The following is a 19,834-nucleotide window of genomic DNA, read 5'->3' on the forward strand; positions in this document are numbered from 1 at the left end:
ACAAGTAAACTTTGCTCCATAACTATTTTAATCTGAAATCATAAACAGTAATAAGGTAACTTCACTGAAACAAAGTAAATACTGAGGCACAAAGCAACCATCACTCCTGCATTTACTGTACTGCAAACTTTCATGACCCAAAATTGCAAATATAATTTCTCAAATACACATTTTGCTGCAACAATGTGCCCTGCTTTAAACTTGACATACAACAGGGAAGCTAACATCTCATTAAATTATAAATAGATTGGGAAAATGACTTAATCCCAATGGTACTATGTCATAGCCCTAGTATTTATAATAAATACAGCTTTTCACAAAATACTTTTCCAATATCTGCCAATTGCTTTTTTATTGCTCACATAAATTTGAATCCATTACAACTGGTATCGGAACTTTCACACAATATCATACTCAGACATTTTTATATAAAACCTATAAAAGATATTTTAAACTTTTATCTAATACTTCCAGGTGTTTGGCTGTTTGATCTATATGATAGTACAGCCATATGTATATATGTGTGTGTATATATACACATATACACATACATATATATATACATACACACATATATACACATACATATATATACACATTAGATTATGAATAAAATAGGAAGCTTATTTTACTGCTTTAATGCAGACATCCTCACAAAACAAGACTACTTTCGCCATCACCAGCATTTATACATATATACAAAAGCCAGTTTAAGTACATGTACATCCACTTATACTTATATGTAACCACTAAACCCAAATTGATTTTCCCATATTCCAGCTATAGCAAATGAATCTCTTACAAGCAATAGAAACCTAAGATTAAATTGGGAAATTAACAGTTTTACCACATTAGCCTGTAAGGAACTATGTAGGTGACTGTATACAAAAATTCACAACATTAGTTTACAGGAAATTATGGAAATACAAGAAGCCTTTTCACCATGCTTTTGTGTGGTTATCCAAACACTTCTTGGTGCAAAAATAACAACCACCACATCTGAAAATGCTTAATAAGGTCAATGTTCCTCATGCAAAACTTTAAGTGCATTGGCTTAACTGAGCTCCAAAAACTGAATGAAACAATTATTCTATCTACTCAGCATTGCTGCTTCACTGCTAAGTCCCTTTGGAACCTTAAGATTTCTGGAACGTTCAAACAGATCTGTACTCAATAAAAATATTACATACAAAAAGCATTTAAAAAGGGAGACGAAGCCAAACAGGAATTTTCCTATTGTAAATAACAGTCCTAGGAGTGGAAGAAAGTCTTTTCAGGAACCTCCTTGAGAATTGGCTAGGCCAGTCCGAAGACGAAGATGAGACATAGAGTTCATATGTTTATTTGATGGCTTCAAGGGAGTGTTGCAAGTAAGAGCTTGGGGAAAGCGATGGTGATATCTATCTAGTCGTAAATATTTTACTGTAACCAATTTCCCTGTTGTAAGATAAAAATAATATTTTAGATCTGTATGAATGTGCTTAATAGAAAACAAACTGTGGTAAAAGATATATGGACACAAAACACAAATAAAATAATCTAAAATTATTACTCTAAAAATGCTAACCTAAGATTCTTTAATTTAAAATCTGGTATAGTTTAACAGTAAACCATAATTTATCTTTTCAAAATGTTTGTCATACTCAAATTTCTTACCATCAAACCAAGAGCCATGCAATGCCTTAAAAGCTTTCCCAGCATATTCTGGAGACAGACATTTAACATATACACAACCCTGTGGTATTTTTTAAAAAAATAAAAAGGGAAGAAAGAAAATAAATAGTCTTAGTTTAGTAGTAACGAATCCAAAACGTAGAATTCAATAGTAAAAGTTACTTTACCTCACGTGAATTTTTGTCTACTGCAATGTGAACAATGCCATCATTATCACTGCATTTTTCTAAAATTGCTTCTTGAATTGCCAAATGCCACTGATCCCCTATTTCCCTAAAAAATTAATGAAAACAAAAATCAACAGCCATCATCAAAAAGTCTACAAGTAATAAATGCTGAAGAGGGTGTGGAGGAAAAGGAACTCTCCTACACTGTTGGTGAGAATGTAAATTGGTACAGTCACTATAGAGAACAGTATGGAGGTTCCTTGAAAACTAAAAATAGAGTTACCATGTAAACCTGCAATCCCATTCCTGGGCATATATCCAGAGAAAACCATAATTCAAAAAGATACATGCACCCCAATATTCATAGCAGCACTATTAATAGCCAAGACATGGAAGTAACCTAAATGTCCATCGACAGATGAACGGATAAAGATGTTGTATATATACATAAATGGAATATTAGTCAGCCACAAAAAAGAATGAAATAATGCCATTTGCAGCAACATGGATGGACCTAGAGATTATCATACTAAGTGAAGTAAACCAAACAGAGAAAGACAAATATCATACGATATTGCTTATATGTGGAATCTAAAAAAATGATACAAATGAACTTATTTACAAACAGAAAGAGACCCACAGACAAAGAAAACAGTTATGGTTACCAAAGGGGAAAAGGGCGGAGGGATAAATTAGGATTTGGGGATTAATTTACACACACTATATACACTATATACTTATAACATTATTTTATATATATAATGTATACATAAAATAAATATAAAATAGATGTAAAATAGATAAACAACAAGGATCTACTGCACAGCACAGGGAACTACACTCAGTATTTTGTAATGACCTATAAGGGAAAAGAATCTGAAAAGGAATATATATATACATATATATACACACACATATATATGTATAACTGGATCACAGTGCTGTATACCTGAAATTAACATGATATTGTAAATCAACTATACTTCAATAAAAAGAAATATTTTTAAAGAATGAGCAAAAAAAAAAACCCCAAAACACAAAAGATCTGTTGTACAACATAAAACTTTTACTTTTCAATCATACCTCAATACAGCTGGGGGAAAAAAGAAAAAAAAATCAACAGCTATATTCCTACTCAGAAGAAGTCTTTTGTTTCTTACAATATATATACCCAACTAGAATGGGGATAGTTTAAAAACCATATATTGTTAAAATTAACAGTATATAAATGCTTGTTACTAACAGTAGGTAGATTAAAAAATAATTTGCATTCAGAAGTCCCAGCCCTGCTCTCACTTTCCAGTCTAAGAACGCACACGCTGAGGCACTGAAGGATCAGCCTACTATAGCAGAATAAATGCGCTGTCATTTTTATGTTTAAAATCCTACGTACTTAAAGTCATTTCTCTTTTCTATCTAGACAAATGTTAATAAGCACTTTAATGAGTTATAGTAAACTTGTAAAGTATTAGTTTTTAATGACATTTTCAAATCCTAAACTTAAGGAAAATTCTTAGTATATAGTGTATTCTGCACTTCTTTTTTTCCAAAATAATAGACGTGTGAATATAGGACAAACATTTTGTACAAATAAGTCACCTTACTATTATGAAAGAGTTCTCGCTACAGTAACGCACATTTGTTTTTCTTGTGAGATATAGATGGTGGGTCCAAGGAAAAGGCTGTTACACTTCAAATTGTAAATCTTTATCTCAGGTAATAAAATACTGGACTGGCATAGACTTCCTAATCCCTAAGGTATGAGGTAAGATTCCAAATAGAGGGATCACCACACCGTTAATTGTTTCTACCTCTGCAAAATGGAGGGGATGCGTGTGTGTGTGTGTATACTGACAGTGCTTTGTCGCATTTACAATTTTGCTGTCACTTATTTGGAATCTTACCATATCAACTATTTCTTGAAATAAATGAGCTATCAGATGGGACTTATGGGTATTTTAAATGTAATACAATTTCTACTGTCAGCTTTTTTTAAAAAACAGAATTTGACTTGTCCTATCATTGGACAGATAAGTAGTCACCTCTAGGAAGCAAGTTCTAAAGATTATTACAGCTTATATGTGAAATATTATGGATTCTAAGGCAATAACTTTTGACTGTGCTATTTTCTGGATGCATGTGTTGTTGTAATTACATAGACAGAAAAGTTTCTCAAACAGTAAATGGACAAGTCTTGTAGAGGGGAAGGTATGTACATTTTTGTAGAAAACTTTTTACGAGTAGGATTTGGAAATTTTAAAAGAGCAGATGTTTCCATCTATATTGCCTATTGAGGCAAAGAACGGTGGCAGACATGACTTATACATCTAATAAAGGGTACTGTTGTTTGTCATCATATCTGTCATTAATTTGACTCGAGCATTTATCTGCTATGGGGATTCCCAGTGAATGCAAAGATTTATAAAAGTTTTACAAATCATTATACATCTGTGTCTTTTGGTGAAACCTTTGCTTGAAATTTAACAAAAAAGAAGAAATGAGAAAAACAGAACATTTCGGTAGTTAGAGATTCAGAAGTAAAAGATTTTTCAATTACAGACGTAGCGTTATAAGAGTATCATGCATTTTTCAGCCAAATATTCCAAATAAAAATTACATGTACCTTTCGTCATAATACTTACATAACTGGATCAAACATATTTCGAATCTTTAGACATGGCGTCAAACTATTTGGTGGTGAATTTCTTCTATCTAAATGAAATGCTATAAAAAACAAATTAGTTTTACTATTTTCCATTGTTCCATTTTGTTGAAAAGTATTCAGCCATTCAGTTTATTCAAAAAGTATTCACTGCATACTTTTATTATGAGCCAGACCCCTGGATCAAGGTGAATAAGACAGACACAGTCATTGTTCTCACAGACTTTAGTTTAGTGGGGGAGACAGATGAAAAACAGTGTCACCCAAGAAATCATAATTGTTGTAAATCCTAAGAAAGAAGAGTACAGAAAGCTCTCAGTGTAAGTTAAGCTAATCTGTGAATATCAGGTAACACTTCAAGGAGAAAGTATAATTTATGCTGGGACCTAAAGAATAAATACAATATAAATAGGCACAGTAAAGAGAGGTGTAAAGGACACCTCAAGCAAAGGTGACAGCTTGTACAAAGCCCAAGGCAAGAAGGAACTTGGTATATTCGAGTAACTAAAAGATAGTCACTGTGACTAGAGTGGGGACAATAGAAAGATAAACCTGAAGAAGGGGATGTTGGATTACGGAAGACCATGTAGGCCACATTAAAGCACTTAGACATTACCATAAAAGCGATGGGAAGCCACTCAAATGTTTTAAGGAGAGGAATAGTATGATGAGATCTCTTAAAATTATAAAATTTTTAAATAGAGTGTTATGTGGAGAATCAATTAGACGGAAGCAAAAGTGAATGCAAGGACACCAGTTAGGAGGTTATTATAGTTGTCAAAGAGGGAGATGATAGTAACGTGGATAAGACAGGCCAGCAATGCAGATGGAAATAACTGGACAGAATCAGGACATATTATAGAACAGATTTGACATGACTTGTTTAAAGACTGCACATGTGGGGGCTAAGGGAGAGATTAAGGATGACTCCCAGGTTTATGACAGAACCAACTGAGGAGGGGTAGGTATCATTAAGTAGACAGGAACACTGGAGGAAAGGTCAGTTTGGAGAGAGAAGACATTAGGTTCATGCACATGTTGAATTTCCAGTGCTTCTTAGTAAAGAACACAAGTATACAGCTGGGTATAAAAATCTGAAAACAAGAACAGAAGACTTAGTGCAAGATATAAATTTGAAAGTTATCAACATATATATAAAAAATGAAGTTGCAGCATAAGATCATCTGGGAAGACAGGGAGAATGATGAAAGATGGCCTGGAAAAACCCCAACACCTAGAGGACCAGGAAAATCTAGAAAAGAAGATTTAAGAAAGGGTAAGAGGTAGGATGAATACCAGAAGAAAGTGGCAACCACAAAGCCAAAACAAGAAATTTCCAAGGCAGGCTCCATTGTTAATACTGTTCAGTAAAATAAGGACAGGAAAGAAAAATGCCCACTGACTTTAGCAATATTGAAATCTGAGAGCTGTTTCCTTGAAATGATGGGGATGGAAAACAGATTGGAGTCAGTTGAAGAATAAATGGGAGGTGAAAAAGTAAAGACAGTGAGTAAATTGTTTAATGCCATCTGGCTATAAATAGGTAGACAGCTATAGGACAATGTATAGTGCAACAGTGTGTTTTAAAGATGAGACTACAGTATGTTTAAGTGCTGATGAAAAGATCCAGGAGAGGCAGGGATTTAAAACACAGTAAGGGAAGACACTTGAGAAGACCAGAGGGAATGGGATCCAGAGGGATCCTCTGAAGAGAAGGGCTCGGATCTTTGTTAAGTGAGACGGCTCCTCAATTGCAAGAGGAGGTGAGGATGAGTGTAGATTTTGGTAATTCTATGGATTTGGTGGTGGAAATTTGAGGCAGGTACAATCTGATTGCTTCTATTTGAGTCATCACCTGAGAATTAGAAGACAGAGAAGAAGGGCAAAAGGTTTGAAAAGAGGGGAAGAAATCTAAAATTGTTATTGAGTAGAGTAGGTAAGTGAAGTGACTAGTAAAACATGGTAAGAATAAGAAAGGCAGGTAGTACTGAAGACCTAATTGAGGTTGATTAGTTATAAAGGTACTAGTATGCCAAGTTGCATGATTTTCTCCTGCTATGCTCAGCCATTTGCATATAGACAGGCACAGATAAACAGTTTCATCCTTGGTTGGAATATACCAGGGTAAGATGAAGGACAAGTGATGACTTAAGGGTACTAGCAAGAGTGATTGAAAAGATGGATCATGAAAACTAAGATGCACAGGAAAAGAAGTAAAGATAGGAGAAATGCTGAAGAACTGGAGAAAGTAGGTGCATTGAAGAATCAGATTCTGGAGTTCCCAAATACATAAAGCAGGAAAGTTGAAAGGATGAGTTTATGATAAAGACCAGAGCGTATCAATTAAAGATTTCAGAACTGTCAGTGATAAGAAACATCTGGAGCATAAACGTCCGAACAGTGCCTGATACGGGGTGGAGGAATGGTCACTAGACATGAAAAATCTTTGCCAAATCTCAGATCAAGAAGGTTTGTGAACATCTAGTACCTTCCGAACTTCTCTACCAGTGTACAGATTCTGTTCTTAGATGACCTTTTAGCTGCAGACAATCTGACTTCCTTGAAATTCCAATAATGGCCTGGGCCAGCAGGGGATGAACCAGAGAAAACAGAAGCATTCATACCACCTTATCCTAGCCTAGACCCAAGTTTCCACAAAATAACAGACCTGGGAGAAATTATCCTTGGCCAACTCTAGTCACAAAGTAGTCCAAAAGATCAAATTGATTTTTAAGATATAAGCTTTATCTCCCTAACTAAACGCTAATTACCATGGCCATGTAAAGATACAGTAGTTACTGAATGATACATTTCAAATACCTCAGGAACTACCTTTGGGTCCTTCAAATGAATGTTGTTTATACCAAACACTACATTTGTCAGAAGCATAAATAATTCTCTGGCTCCCCAGCAAACTGGTACTTTAAAATAACTTTAGGGACTTCCCTGGTGGCGCACTGGTTAAGAATCCGCCTGCCAGTGCAGGGGACACGGGTTAGAGCCCTGATCCGGGAAGATCCCACATGCCACGGAGCAACTAAGCCCGTGCGCCACAACTACTGAGCCTGCGCTCTACAGCTCGCGAGCCAGAACTATTGAGACCGTGTGCCACAACTACTAAAGCCTGCACGCCTAAAGCCTGTGCTCCGCGGCAAGAGAAGCCACCGCAGTGAGAAGCCCGCGCACCGCAACAAGGAGTAGCCCCCCGCTCGCCACAACTAGAGAAAGCCCGCGCACAGCAACGAAGACCCAACGCAGCCAAAAATAAAATAAAATTAAAATTTTTAAAAATAAAAATAAATAAATTAAATAAAATACCTTTAGAGATACTAATGTTATATTATCACTGAATTTATATTTAACTACTTTTTAGAAATTGAACTAAAAATTCAATAAGGCTGATTATTTAACAGTTACTTGGGAAAAGTATCATTAAATGACAACAGCTTGTAGTGGTAGTGAACTCAAAAGACTACTGTAATTACCAACCCTCCAGATATGTACCATTTATTTATTTGGCCATGCCGCGCAGCTATGGGATCTCAGTTCCCTGACCAGGGATTGAAATCCAGTGAAAGCTCGGAATCCTAACCACTAGGCCACCAGGGAACTCCCCAGACATGTACCTTTTAAACCACTGCATTTATGAGGGGAGAAACATTAAGCTTGTTAGTAAGTTAAACTATCTGTTCACATAAAAAACCATCAGAACCCTCTAGTATATACCCATTTTTATACAGTACAACATTTGTGCTCAGATATATTTAAATGAAAGCAAAATTTATTTTATGTATTAATCATTTTAAAAAGCTAGGTCAGAGTCATTTAGTTACATTTAAATAGACTATATATTTAATAGCATAAAAATGTAAGTAATATTAAAACTAAATTCTCTCTGTATTAGAGCTATATGTTCTTAAATGAGGCAAAAAGATGTATAACTATCATTAAGAAAATTCCAACAACTTCTCATTATCAGCTTCTTGTAACAATTCTTCTTATGATGAAATTCTTAAAAGAGCTCAAGTCTTTCTTGCTATAAATCTAAAGACTTCCATTTTATCACCACAACCATCCAAAAATTGAATTGGTATACTTCAAGTAAATAGTTACCAAGTGTTCTATCTCAGGATTTTCTGCCTTCAGGCTAAAATTATCTCAGCCATTACACCTTTTTTTCTATTTGCTAAGTAGCAGGTGTCTTACTTTACTCTCAATTCCTTTCTAGGTCCAGGAACCCCTAATCACTGTAACTGTTTAGCAAAGACTGTCAAGAAAAGAGAGATTAAATTTACAATTCTTTACATGGCCCATTTAGAAATATGCAAATTAAGGTAGCTCAGTACTTGGCATATAGTTTCCAAACATTTAATACACTGAAACCTGGATAAAACACTTAATACGTAAAAAGTAGCTAGAGGGCTTCCCTGGTGGCGCAGTGGTTGAGAATCTGCCTGCCAATGCAGGGGACACGGGTTTGAGCCCTGATCCGGGAAGATCCCACATGCCACGGAGCAACTAAGCCCGTGCACCACAACTACTGGGCCTGCTCTCTAGAGCCCGTGAGCCACAACTATTGAGCCTGTGTGCTACAACTACTGAAACCCGCACACCTAGAGCCCGTGCTCCGCAACAAGAGAAGCCACTGCAATGAGAAGCCCGTGCACCACAACGAAGAGTAGTCCCCGCTTGACACAACTAGAGAAAGCCCGCACGCAGCAACAAAGACCCAACGCAGCCGAAAATAAATGAATGAATAAATTAAAAAATAAAACTATAAAACTTCTAAAAAATGTATTAAAAAAAAGTAGCTGGAGATTTTAAAAATATTGTATTAATTCAGGTTGAGTTTTAACTACTACTATAACTGACCTAAAGTTGTATTTTATCATTTTTGCACAGTCTTTTCCTAGCTAAAGATAATGATAAAGTGAAAATAATAGTCTGAGGTTTTAAATCCTAGAGATTATAAAGTGTCCAATTTAACACACTTAAATAAATCATACCACTACTAATTTTTAAGAACATGGATTATCTAGTTGAAAATTGCCTTTGGATTCATCTTGAAAATCTCACTTATTTTAAATATCTTATTTTAAAATAAGACAACTATAATGATAAAAAAAATTCATATGAACAAAAACAATGGCCTAGAACTTCAGACGCATACATGAGCACCAATTGTTAGCTCTATGATGAAATTAGGCTGAGACTCCACATGCATCATTATAAGGCACTAAGGTAATCAGATCTGACTGACAGCCTATGGTTTCATAGGACCCTTCTGCATGTACCCTAAAGCACATAGTTTATGGTTTAGTGTCATTTTGGCAACATAAAAACTTTATTTTTATGCCACGATTATAGAACCTATCACTCAAGCTCTTTGAAAGTGAAAATCAATTACAGAAAATCAGGAAGAGATTGGATTTTATTTTATTTCAATTTCAAAACAATTAACCTACCTTTCCCATATAGTCTATGTTTAGCAAGCATTGATAAATATGCTTTTTATCCAACAAGATTAAAAGAAACTCAACTCATTACTAGTTCTGAAATACAAATTAAACTAGCCATGAGATTTCTTTTTGTAAATAACCATTAAGATACAAAAAATTCAAATGAGGTAACAGTTATCACTTTGGGTACATAAGGCAACCAAACACCAAACCCTCTTATAAACTTATAAATACCTGTTTTTGCAACTATGCAAGCATTAAGAAAAATATGGAACGATACCCACAAAAGCTACTTGGCATGGGATATGCAGGTGGAAGACTCTTAACGAAAAAGAGAAAGGCAAGCAAAAATTGAAAAAAGAGCAGTTAAAAGTTATGATTCCACTTACACATGTTTTAAATACAGAACAAATTACATGTGTCTTATTTGCACAAAAAATCAGGGAAAAAGAATGCAGTTAGATCTTTAATATACTAAGTTGCTTTGGTAAGTGAAAGAGGAAAAAAAATCAAAGTAATGTATCTAGAATTCTATCACAGTGAAGACAAACCATGTTGTTTATATTAGCAAGGAGAAAAGTGGGAGGACATGTAAGAAGCTAACACTGATTCCTTCTATGGGATGGAACTGGAAGGGAGCTCTGCCTTCATACATCTTTCAGTTGTACTATTTTACTTTAAACACGTAAGACTTTTATATTTGAAAAAATTACATTTATATTTTTTTGTTGTCTAAAAATACATACCTTGACCTTGCCACACTTTAGAAGGTATTACTAATATTTTGTCACAGGATGCAGAAGGCTGGATCCACCGCCAAACTAGAAAATCTGCACCACCTATTCTTCGTGTTTCCGTGCGAACTCTAGACTCATTAGCAGCAAGGAAGTCAACAGCTCTATCCCAGACTTTACTCATTTTTCTCCTATCATTTGAAGGAAAATGACAACTTTACTATCATCTTGGCTTGTCATCTTTTTCAAATATTAGTCATTGAAGGTAGTAGTTACTCTTAACGCGGGCTGTTCTTATCACTGCTTATGGAGAAGTTTTTTCCAAAAAGATTTAGATGACTGAACCTCACCTCAGATTGACTATATTTGGAACAATGCACTGGTATCCCCCCCACTCCCCCACCCCCCCGCACAAAAGCTCCACTGGTGATTCTGATGTGTTGCTAGGGTAAGAATGTTGCTTTAGAATGTGACATCATCTTTTATTTTCAAGATGTTATTGCTTAATTCTTTTATTTAAAAAGCTTCATTAACAACAAAAGGAAGTATTCTAAAACATTATTAATAAAACATCTCTGGCTATTCTCTGTCTCTGTTTCCTTATCAAGACAGAATTAAAGGAAATAAGGTAGAGACTGACAACAAAGAATCAAAAGTGTATATTTTGAAATCCAGTTGTCTATTATGCCACTCAAAATCAGGAAGATAATAGATGAAAATTTAGAAAAGAGTTTAAAGTACGAAAATAAAGCCTGTACAATAAAACAGGTCTAGCTGAGAAGGGTCACAACTCTCAGTGTAATTTTCATGACTACAGAAGATACCAACATTCTGATTTACTTCAACTCATAATGTGTTGAACACACCTGTCGTGAGGCTGTATTAAGGAATTTCGCACATGGGGAATAGGCATGTATGGCTGTAAATCTTTATTTTCCTGGCAAGCTTCATTATGACTTCGTAAAACATCTGAAAGTAAATCAAACAAATTTACAAATGAAGCAGTCACTGGACATCATGTCGTTTATCACATAACGACTATCCTAGAAGTAGTTTAGATTTTTACGAATACTATACCTATAATCTTTACCACCATATCATACATCTGCCTTGTTTCTTCTTCCTCTTTTGTCCAGCGATATTTCATGTAACGTAGAACAACGCAAACCATCACTACACCTGCAATATTTATATATTGTGTTTTTAAAACAGTGGTCAATGGCATTCAATAATATTCACTGCAACTTGAAGTTATTTTGTCAGTTGTTAAATGTGGTATTAACAAAATAAAGCAAAAAAAAGCCATTTTGACAGTGACTATTTTAACTGCCATAATGGGATAATGGAATAAGCCTTCAAGACAGTGGTCTGAATTACCTACATGATCAAATTACACAGAAAAATTTAATATTAAACATTTCCCAGAGTGTCACTTAGTATCTCCAGAAAAACCATTTCTTCATGACGCTGACAACTGAACATTTAAATTCTATTATTTTTTTTGAAAACAAAGTAACGTAACTATGTGTCACAAACTTTTTTCTTTCAGCATTAAGCTATGAGAAAAGTGAGTCTTATGAGACTGTAAACAAACTACCTCTAACTTTAAGTAACCTGAATTATTTTTACAGGACTTGGGCAGAAAAAAGAAAAAAAATGAGTATCTCCCAAACTCCTATTATGAATCAAAATAGTCACATAAAATCTAGGAATCTGAATGAAAATTTTAATTCATTTAATGGTATTTTTTTAATTAAAAATAATTTTAATGACGTTAATTTCTAATATAGTATTTTAAAAATAAGCTTAATTTTTGTATCTTCCTGTTCTACTTCCTAAAGTAGATTTCTATCTATGCACTAAATTTGCTTTTTCTGTGACATTCACATGACAAAGTTTGATTCCCACCTCTCCTCACAGCACTGTTTTCTAAACCCTTAGATTGATAAGGACATTATAGAAACCCTCAATATTATTATACCTTACTGAAGACTTCTGGATGTGATTTATAATGACAACTATCACAGAAGTATATTCTCAACCCTGGCATTTGGTGAAATACAGACACAAAAATTCTAGACTACAATGTATCTGCTTTCTCATCCTCACAACTTACCTAAGCATAACAACAATAACCTGTGGGTGACAGTAATAAAAGCACGTCGAAAACGACACCAGAAGGACATCTGTGGTCTTGTGGATTGTAAAAACTGTATATCAGCTATATCTGTCAATTCTTCCTCAGGGCCATAACCAACACATCTATTTAAAAATAATTAAGGGAGAGTTTAGAGTCAAAATCACTTCTTAGACTACAAAATGGACAAAGTGGAAACCAAATCCTTTACCTTATTCCAACATCTTTTCCATTTTCAAAAATCCACTGCAATGAGATGTTAAATATATCTTCATATTCAGGACCTAAATCCTAATAAGAAAAATAGAGAAAATAACTAACTATTCTTAATAATTCACATCCACTTGTTATGGGTAAGCTGTCCTATAAATAACATACTTTAAATAACACTTTAAACTATATAACATAATAAAAATGTATTATTCATTACAGAAAAATGAAAGGAGAAAAAAGAAAAAAGTCACCATTTCCCCACCACCCTAAGATAACCACTGAACATTCTGCTATGTTTTCTTTTCATTTTTTTATTTACAGATTTAAAAAAAAATAATTTTCTTTTCAAGTATCATTGTGATTAAGAGTAAATTAGTCCCCCCCCTTTTTAATGGAACACTATCTGTAGATGAACAAATGACAAATTATTCAGACTTGGATGTTTAACAGCCGTTTTCTCAACAAGTGAATGAAGTTAAGCCCATCAACTCCAGAAAAACAACTGATTGTGTTATCAATGATAAAATTCCAGCTTTCAAGTGAAAAGTAGAATTTCAAGAAATGCGCATCCATTACTATGAGCCTAACAACTTCACAATACTTGAAAACCTTTGCAATGAGACTATGCTGTGATATTAACAAATGTGACTTTTGAGCATGGCATAATAAAATGTGTCAACATTTGGAAGATCTGCATAACCAGTGAACCAATATTTTCCAAATGAACAATCATGAGCTATAAAATCTTGCATGGGTAAAAGATCCATTCTAACTGCAAAACAGACCAAAGGGCTTTAGTATGAAAAGTATGAGTACAAAAAGTTCGCTGACATAGTTTTAAATTCTACATTGCCGCTAATCTTTAAGAAACTACTACTTGTAGAGCTTTGGTATTGAAGAATATCTACAATTATCGGAATAGAGAATTAAAATACTCTTCCCTGTTTTGACTACGTATCTGTGTGAGGCTAGATTTTCTTGAGGTACTTCAACCAAAACAGCATCACGATGGATTAAATGAAGAAGCAGATATAAGAAGTCGGTTATTTTTAATTAAGATAGACATTAAAGAGATTTGCAAAAATATAAAACAATGCCACTTCTCACTAAATGTTTTTATTTTGGAAAATATAGTTATTTTTCATAAAAATACAGTATTTATGTTAACGTAATAAATTCATTATTCTTATTTTAAATGAATAAGTAAATTTTTAAATGTTGTCTTAACTTTAACATGGCAAATATATATCTAAGTATAAATAAATACATATCTAGCCCACAAACAGATGTCATTTAGAATCATCAGTAATTTTAGGAGTGCAAAAAGTTTAAGAATTGCTGAGCATAATGGATTATGTATTTTTTAAATCAAAATATTAAAAACAAAAGTGGTATTACATTACACATACTGTTTTTCTACTTGCTTTTTTCACAGAATGAGGTGGCATGAATGTCAATGTCAGTACACATGGAACAACCTCAATTTTTTCCAGCAAGATAATATTCCATTGTGTGGTTATTTTACACTAATCACCCCCTTATTAATGAACATGAAGTGTTTCCAATTTTAGTATACTAAATAATACTGTAAATAAACATCCTTGAAAATTCTTTCATTCAAAATATTTATTGAGGGCTCACTATGTGGCAGGTACTGTTCTAGGACCTAGAGATGTAGCGCTAAACAAAAAGCCAAAATTCCCTGTGCTCATGGAGCTTGCATTCTATTCAAAAAGTATGTCTTCATGTACTTTTGGAAGTGCAAAAAATGAATTTCTAAAAGTAGAAATAAGAAATCACTTTTTAAAATCCCTTAAAAATGTTTATAAGTAATAGCTATTGAATTTTAACAACATATTCTTCAACAGCTTTGGAAATTACAAGGTTCTCATTTGATCAGTTTACTTCCTAATATGAAACTGGCAGTTATTTTAATATATCAAATTTGAAAGTATAGTAAAGAATTTTATGAAGCAGAACTAATCTTGCTAGGCATCATTACTTATGTGTAACTACTACCAGGATTTTCAGATGCTGAAGATAACTATAGGCTATCTGTTACTTTTTTAAGTGTGATAATTTTGGCAATATTTATAAATATCAAAAAATTGCAGCCAATGTTAGTATTTAATTATTGAGAAATGGTCTATATGTGAGATCACTTCAGTGGGATATTATGAATTTAGAAATGATCATGATGAGAGCTAAATAGCTATATGCTTTAAAAAGTAAAATACAACATTCAACTTATTTATAACTATAAAAGATATATACTCATTTGAGTAAGAACTAGAAAATAACGAAGAAAAAGTGAATTTTGTTTAATATTGCCCCAAGATGTTATGCGACTATACAAAACAATTTCAGGCAATTACTGTTTTAATTGTTATAAAATTAGAAATCACTTTGTATGTAACTAAAAATCAAACAGAATGCACATTCACATACTCTAAAATTAGAGCAGATTCAAGCTTTGATAAAGGAACACCAACAGAACATACTTCTGGTTACACTGCATGGATCAGGATTAGATAAAGCACAAGTTATACAGGATTTTGAAAATCCATAAAGCAATATTAATATGGGTTATTAATATGGGAGCTGAAGACCTTGCGTTGATTCCTCTTTGTAATATATTGGTTTTTAAAAATGATTTTGTACTCATTTAGTTCCTTTCAAAGACTTTATCTTTCAAAGACAAAGACATGAAGCACCCTTGAAAGACGTGGATATTTTTAAAAAATCAATGAAATACATACATTGTATTTAACCTGTATTTACATATATGCTCTTCAGTTTGTATTAATACCTTATGCAGAATATTATGACATGTTTGCATTATTACACAGAACTTAGAAGGCTAGACTATAAACATATGTCAAACAATGTAAAAACAAATAATTTTCCAAGTTTACTAGTTATATAATATAAATATAAAAATTTTAGGAAGCTAAAAACATTATAAACAGCATTACTACCCTCATTAATTATCCTTAAAAATGTACATAATGGTTCAAATTAACAAGGACACCTACTCTAATAAGTTAAGTATGTGGAGGAACAAAGAGCTTAACACTTCTAGTTATAAAATACTAAGGATAGAAAAGGGCATCCGTTGTTATTTTCCCATTTTCTGTTTTCCTTTCCTATGTTAATACCCCTGGATATCCAATGACTACCTGGAATACAACAGAACCATGGAATGTTCCTTTATGAATACAGATTTTCAAAAAACAAATGATAATTTATTTAAAACTTCATTGAAGATTAAAAGGGTGTTGAGTTCTTAAATAAGCTATTACTTCCACAAGTATTCTACATAGTGCTTAGACTTCTACAGTATCATAAAATGGAATTTTTATAGACATAGAAGTTGAATTTTTTTCTGGCTTATGCTAATTAAATAGCTCATGCTAACACTGTAGCATACACAGCATCTACCTGATCTTAAGAGTCTGAAGTGTTTTACTGTTCACTTTTTGGAGCTACCTGGAAAGCTGTAAGGCAGGGGTAGGCCAACTTTTTTGTAAAGGGCCAGAGAGTAAATATTTTAAGCTTTGCAGCAGTATACACTTCTGGTCTCTGTCACTTTTTTTTTTTAAGCAACCTTTAAAAATGTTGTAAAAACACAGCTAGCAGGCCATACCAAAAAATGGCTCATAGGCTGCAGTTTGCCAGCTCTTGAGGTAAGGCATTCCTGTATCATAAAACACCCATTTTCTAATAACTGATGACAAAACTCAGGAGGAAACTAAGTTTTTAATTTTTAAAGCAGGTCTACTATTAACATAATTGCTTATTACTAGTTACTTATAGGCAATAGTTCTAACACACTGCTGATTGCTTCATAGAAATCTTTCTAAATTCAAAGCATGTTTTCCCAAATCTTTAACAAATCTATTTTAATACACTATATGTGTACACACACACACCCCCATGATTCCCAATTACTAATTTACTTATTTTCAAAATAACTAGCCAAAAATGTGTATTTAAAAACCTGTATCAGATGCTTCAAACTTGGTTTACAAAGTACAAAAATAATACTGTTTCATGTAAAAGATTCCGTTCATTAAATAAAGCAACAAAACATTTGTAAGGAGGGAAAATGATACTGGTACAGGGAGAAGTCAAGCAAAGATTAAAAATCTATTGGATATAGTTCACAAATGGATAATTTACATGGTGATAATAGCTACGTGGCTTTCTAGTTAGTGAATATTCTGCCTAATTGTGAGATGATATATGCCATACATTAGATGCTACCTTTAAATTAAGTAAAATATGACACACAGAAATCAATAGTGAGTATGACTTAATTGTTGATGATTCAGTGGAAACTTGATCTTTCACCTGCAAGAATAATGGAAAGAACATGGTCCTTAGAATCAAAGAGGCCTGGAATCAGATCATGACTCCACTACTGAATAGCTATGTGTATAACCTTAAGCGGAAATAAGAGAAAGTAAGTCATTTATGCAGATGCATATACTTTGATCAATTCTTCAGATTCTAAACCCTATTCAGGGTCAGTCCCTTGACCACTCAATAGATGAGGGTAGGGGCTATAAACCCAGGCCTTCCATCTAAGAGGCAGAACAATACAGTGAAAAGAGCAAATACTTTGATTCTATTCACAGTTCCATCACTTACTAGCTGGATGACCTAGTTATTAAACCTCTCTGAGCTTTAGTTCCTTTATAAAGTGGGTCTGATACCACCTACCTTTCCGGATCATTGTGAAATCAAAGGTAACATACAGAAAGTACTAAGATAAATTATACTTGAAATATTATAATTATTATGAAATGTATCCCTCACTCCATTTCTTAGAATACTTATTTTTCCACAAAGACACAATTTTATTAACAGTGATTAGCATTCCAAGCTAGTTCATAAAAAATCTATCCAGCCCATAATTTGGCACATTTGCAGCTATCTTCTTTCCTACTATATTCTTCACAAACCTTAAACATATTGGGTTAAAAATTAAACAGGTCTTGAAAGTGACCTAGGAAATGAACCACCATCCATTACATCATTCTATTGTTAAGTTATCATACAAAGCTCCCACCATTTAACTTAAAAAGCAATCTATGTCTTTTCATGAAAATATAGTGCCATGTACTTCCTAAATGTTCCACCAGAGGGACCTCTTAACTTTTTACAAATCAAAACAAGCTTTCAATCTCAAAAATGATGAATAAAAAGTTCGAGAAAAACACTGGAGAAGTAAGAAAAAGTGTTTAAGTTATTTAAATTAACTGTCACATTTATTTAAATTTCCTTTGAAGGAGAAAGTGGGAGCAATAAAATAAAAATAGAATGTAAAGAATCAAATTGAAGAAAAATTTTAAACATTTTTACTGAGGCTTATTCACTCATTTTACTCCATCAAACATTTACTAATACTGTGCTTAAAATGCACTAGAAGTTGGGAAAAAAATTAGCTTATACTGTAGGAGTGCTACATATTCTCTGGTTCATTTACTCCTGAATGCAAAAACTTAATTGTGTTGCAGGTGAAACCATAGTACAAATAAATAAAAGGTACAATAGGTCTCTCTCCACAAGCAGAAAGCCTACAATATATATATGGTCATCATTATTTGATACCAGCTTCATAGTGGGGTTCTTCCATACTTATTCTAGAACTTGGGTAAAATAAAATATCAATTTTGGATAGATTGTGCTAAAATTATCATTAAAAATTAGAAATTAATTTGGCAACATATATCAAAAGCATTAACAAAAGTTCTTTGAACAAGTAATTTCATTTCCAGGACTATTTCCTAAGGAAATGATCACAAAATCAAGTACTATAATGCAAAAATTAAGGTGCTTTCATAATACCAAAAAAACCACAAACCAGTACAATACAATCATGTAAAGAAATATTATCCAGTGATAAAAAGAAACAATTTTTAAAAACCTGAACAATGACATGGGAAAACACTAACAACTTTAAGGAAAAAAATATGTAAATATTTATAATATGACATATTTATAATATTTATAGTGATACTAATTTTGGGGAAAAAAATATAAGACTAGAGAAACATGGACCAAAATGAGTGGCTAACCTTAGGTGGTGAATTTGAAATGCAATTTTCCTTTTATTTTCTGTATGAGTTAAATCATAAGCATGGGTTAATGTTATACTGAAAAAATAAGCATTATTAAAAACAGCACCTAAAAGCTTTTATCTAAACCTTAAAACTTTATTTTTTTGGAAAAAACCCTGTTTAATGCTTTTCTTCCTTTTAGTAGCAGTCCAAACTGCATCTTTGGTGGTAACAAGCCATACCAGATTTCACAGCATTTGAAAAGCTAAAAATGGGACTCCAAAAAGAAAAGAAAAGGTTAACACTAACACACACACACACACACACACACACACATATACACACACACCCCTAAATGTATAAGGATATTACCTACATAAAATAACTTCACTTAACTAATTAAGAAATTAATCCAAAATCTTTTGTAAAAATATACGTTAGAAATTCTACTGAATTAAAAAAAAAAAAAAAGGGGCAAAACCCAATCTGAAACATAAAATAGTCCCAGAGAAAAGATATTAAAATCTTTTAAGACCGGAATTCGTTAACATCACTTTTTTTTTTTTTAAACTCAATACCGGCAGTTCCCAACTAACTCATGCATGGGTGTATCCATTAACTCCTTTGCTGCCAGTCTTTAATCGAACTAATCTCTTGTACCCTACTGCTGCCTGGCTTAGACTCCAACTTGTCCCAACCCTGGTTCTGTGTCCTTCTTTTTAC

The 19,834-nt window shown here is 33.2% G+C and overlaps 1 protein-coding gene across 2 annotated transcripts in view; it reads right to left on the reverse strand.

Moving 5' to 3' along the window:
* Positions 1–234: 234 nt before the first annotated feature.
* LEMD3 (LEM domain containing 3) overlaps positions 235–19,834 on the reverse strand; it is a 72,197-nt gene continuing 52,597 nt past the window's right edge. For both annotated transcript variants that reach the window (XM_061204994.1, XM_061204993.1), the window contains 9 exons: positions 13,045–13,124; positions 12,813–12,958; positions 11,774–11,875; positions 11,563–11,665; positions 10,709–10,887; positions 4,484–4,565; positions 1,842–1,947; positions 1,657–1,735; positions 235–1,437 (listed from right to left, as the gene is read on the reverse strand). In XM_061204994.1, the coding sequence (XP_061060977.1) occupies positions 1,274–1,437; positions 1,657–1,735; positions 1,842–1,947; positions 4,484–4,565; positions 10,709–10,887; positions 11,563–11,665; positions 11,774–11,875; positions 12,813–12,958; positions 13,045–13,124 (1,041 nt within the window). In that variant the 3' untranslated portion in view covers positions 235–1,273. The remainder of the gene's footprint in view (positions 1,438–1,656; positions 1,736–1,841; positions 1,948–4,483; positions 4,566–10,708; positions 10,888–11,562; positions 11,666–11,773; positions 11,876–12,812; positions 12,959–13,044; positions 13,125–19,834) is intronic.

This window comes from Eubalaena glacialis, chromosome 11 (assembly GCF_028564815.1).
Source record: "Eubalaena glacialis isolate mEubGla1 chromosome 11, mEubGla1.1.hap2.+ XY, whole genome shotgun sequence".
Taxonomy (NCBI): Eukaryota; Metazoa; Chordata; class Mammalia; order Artiodactyla; family Balaenidae; genus Eubalaena; species Eubalaena glacialis.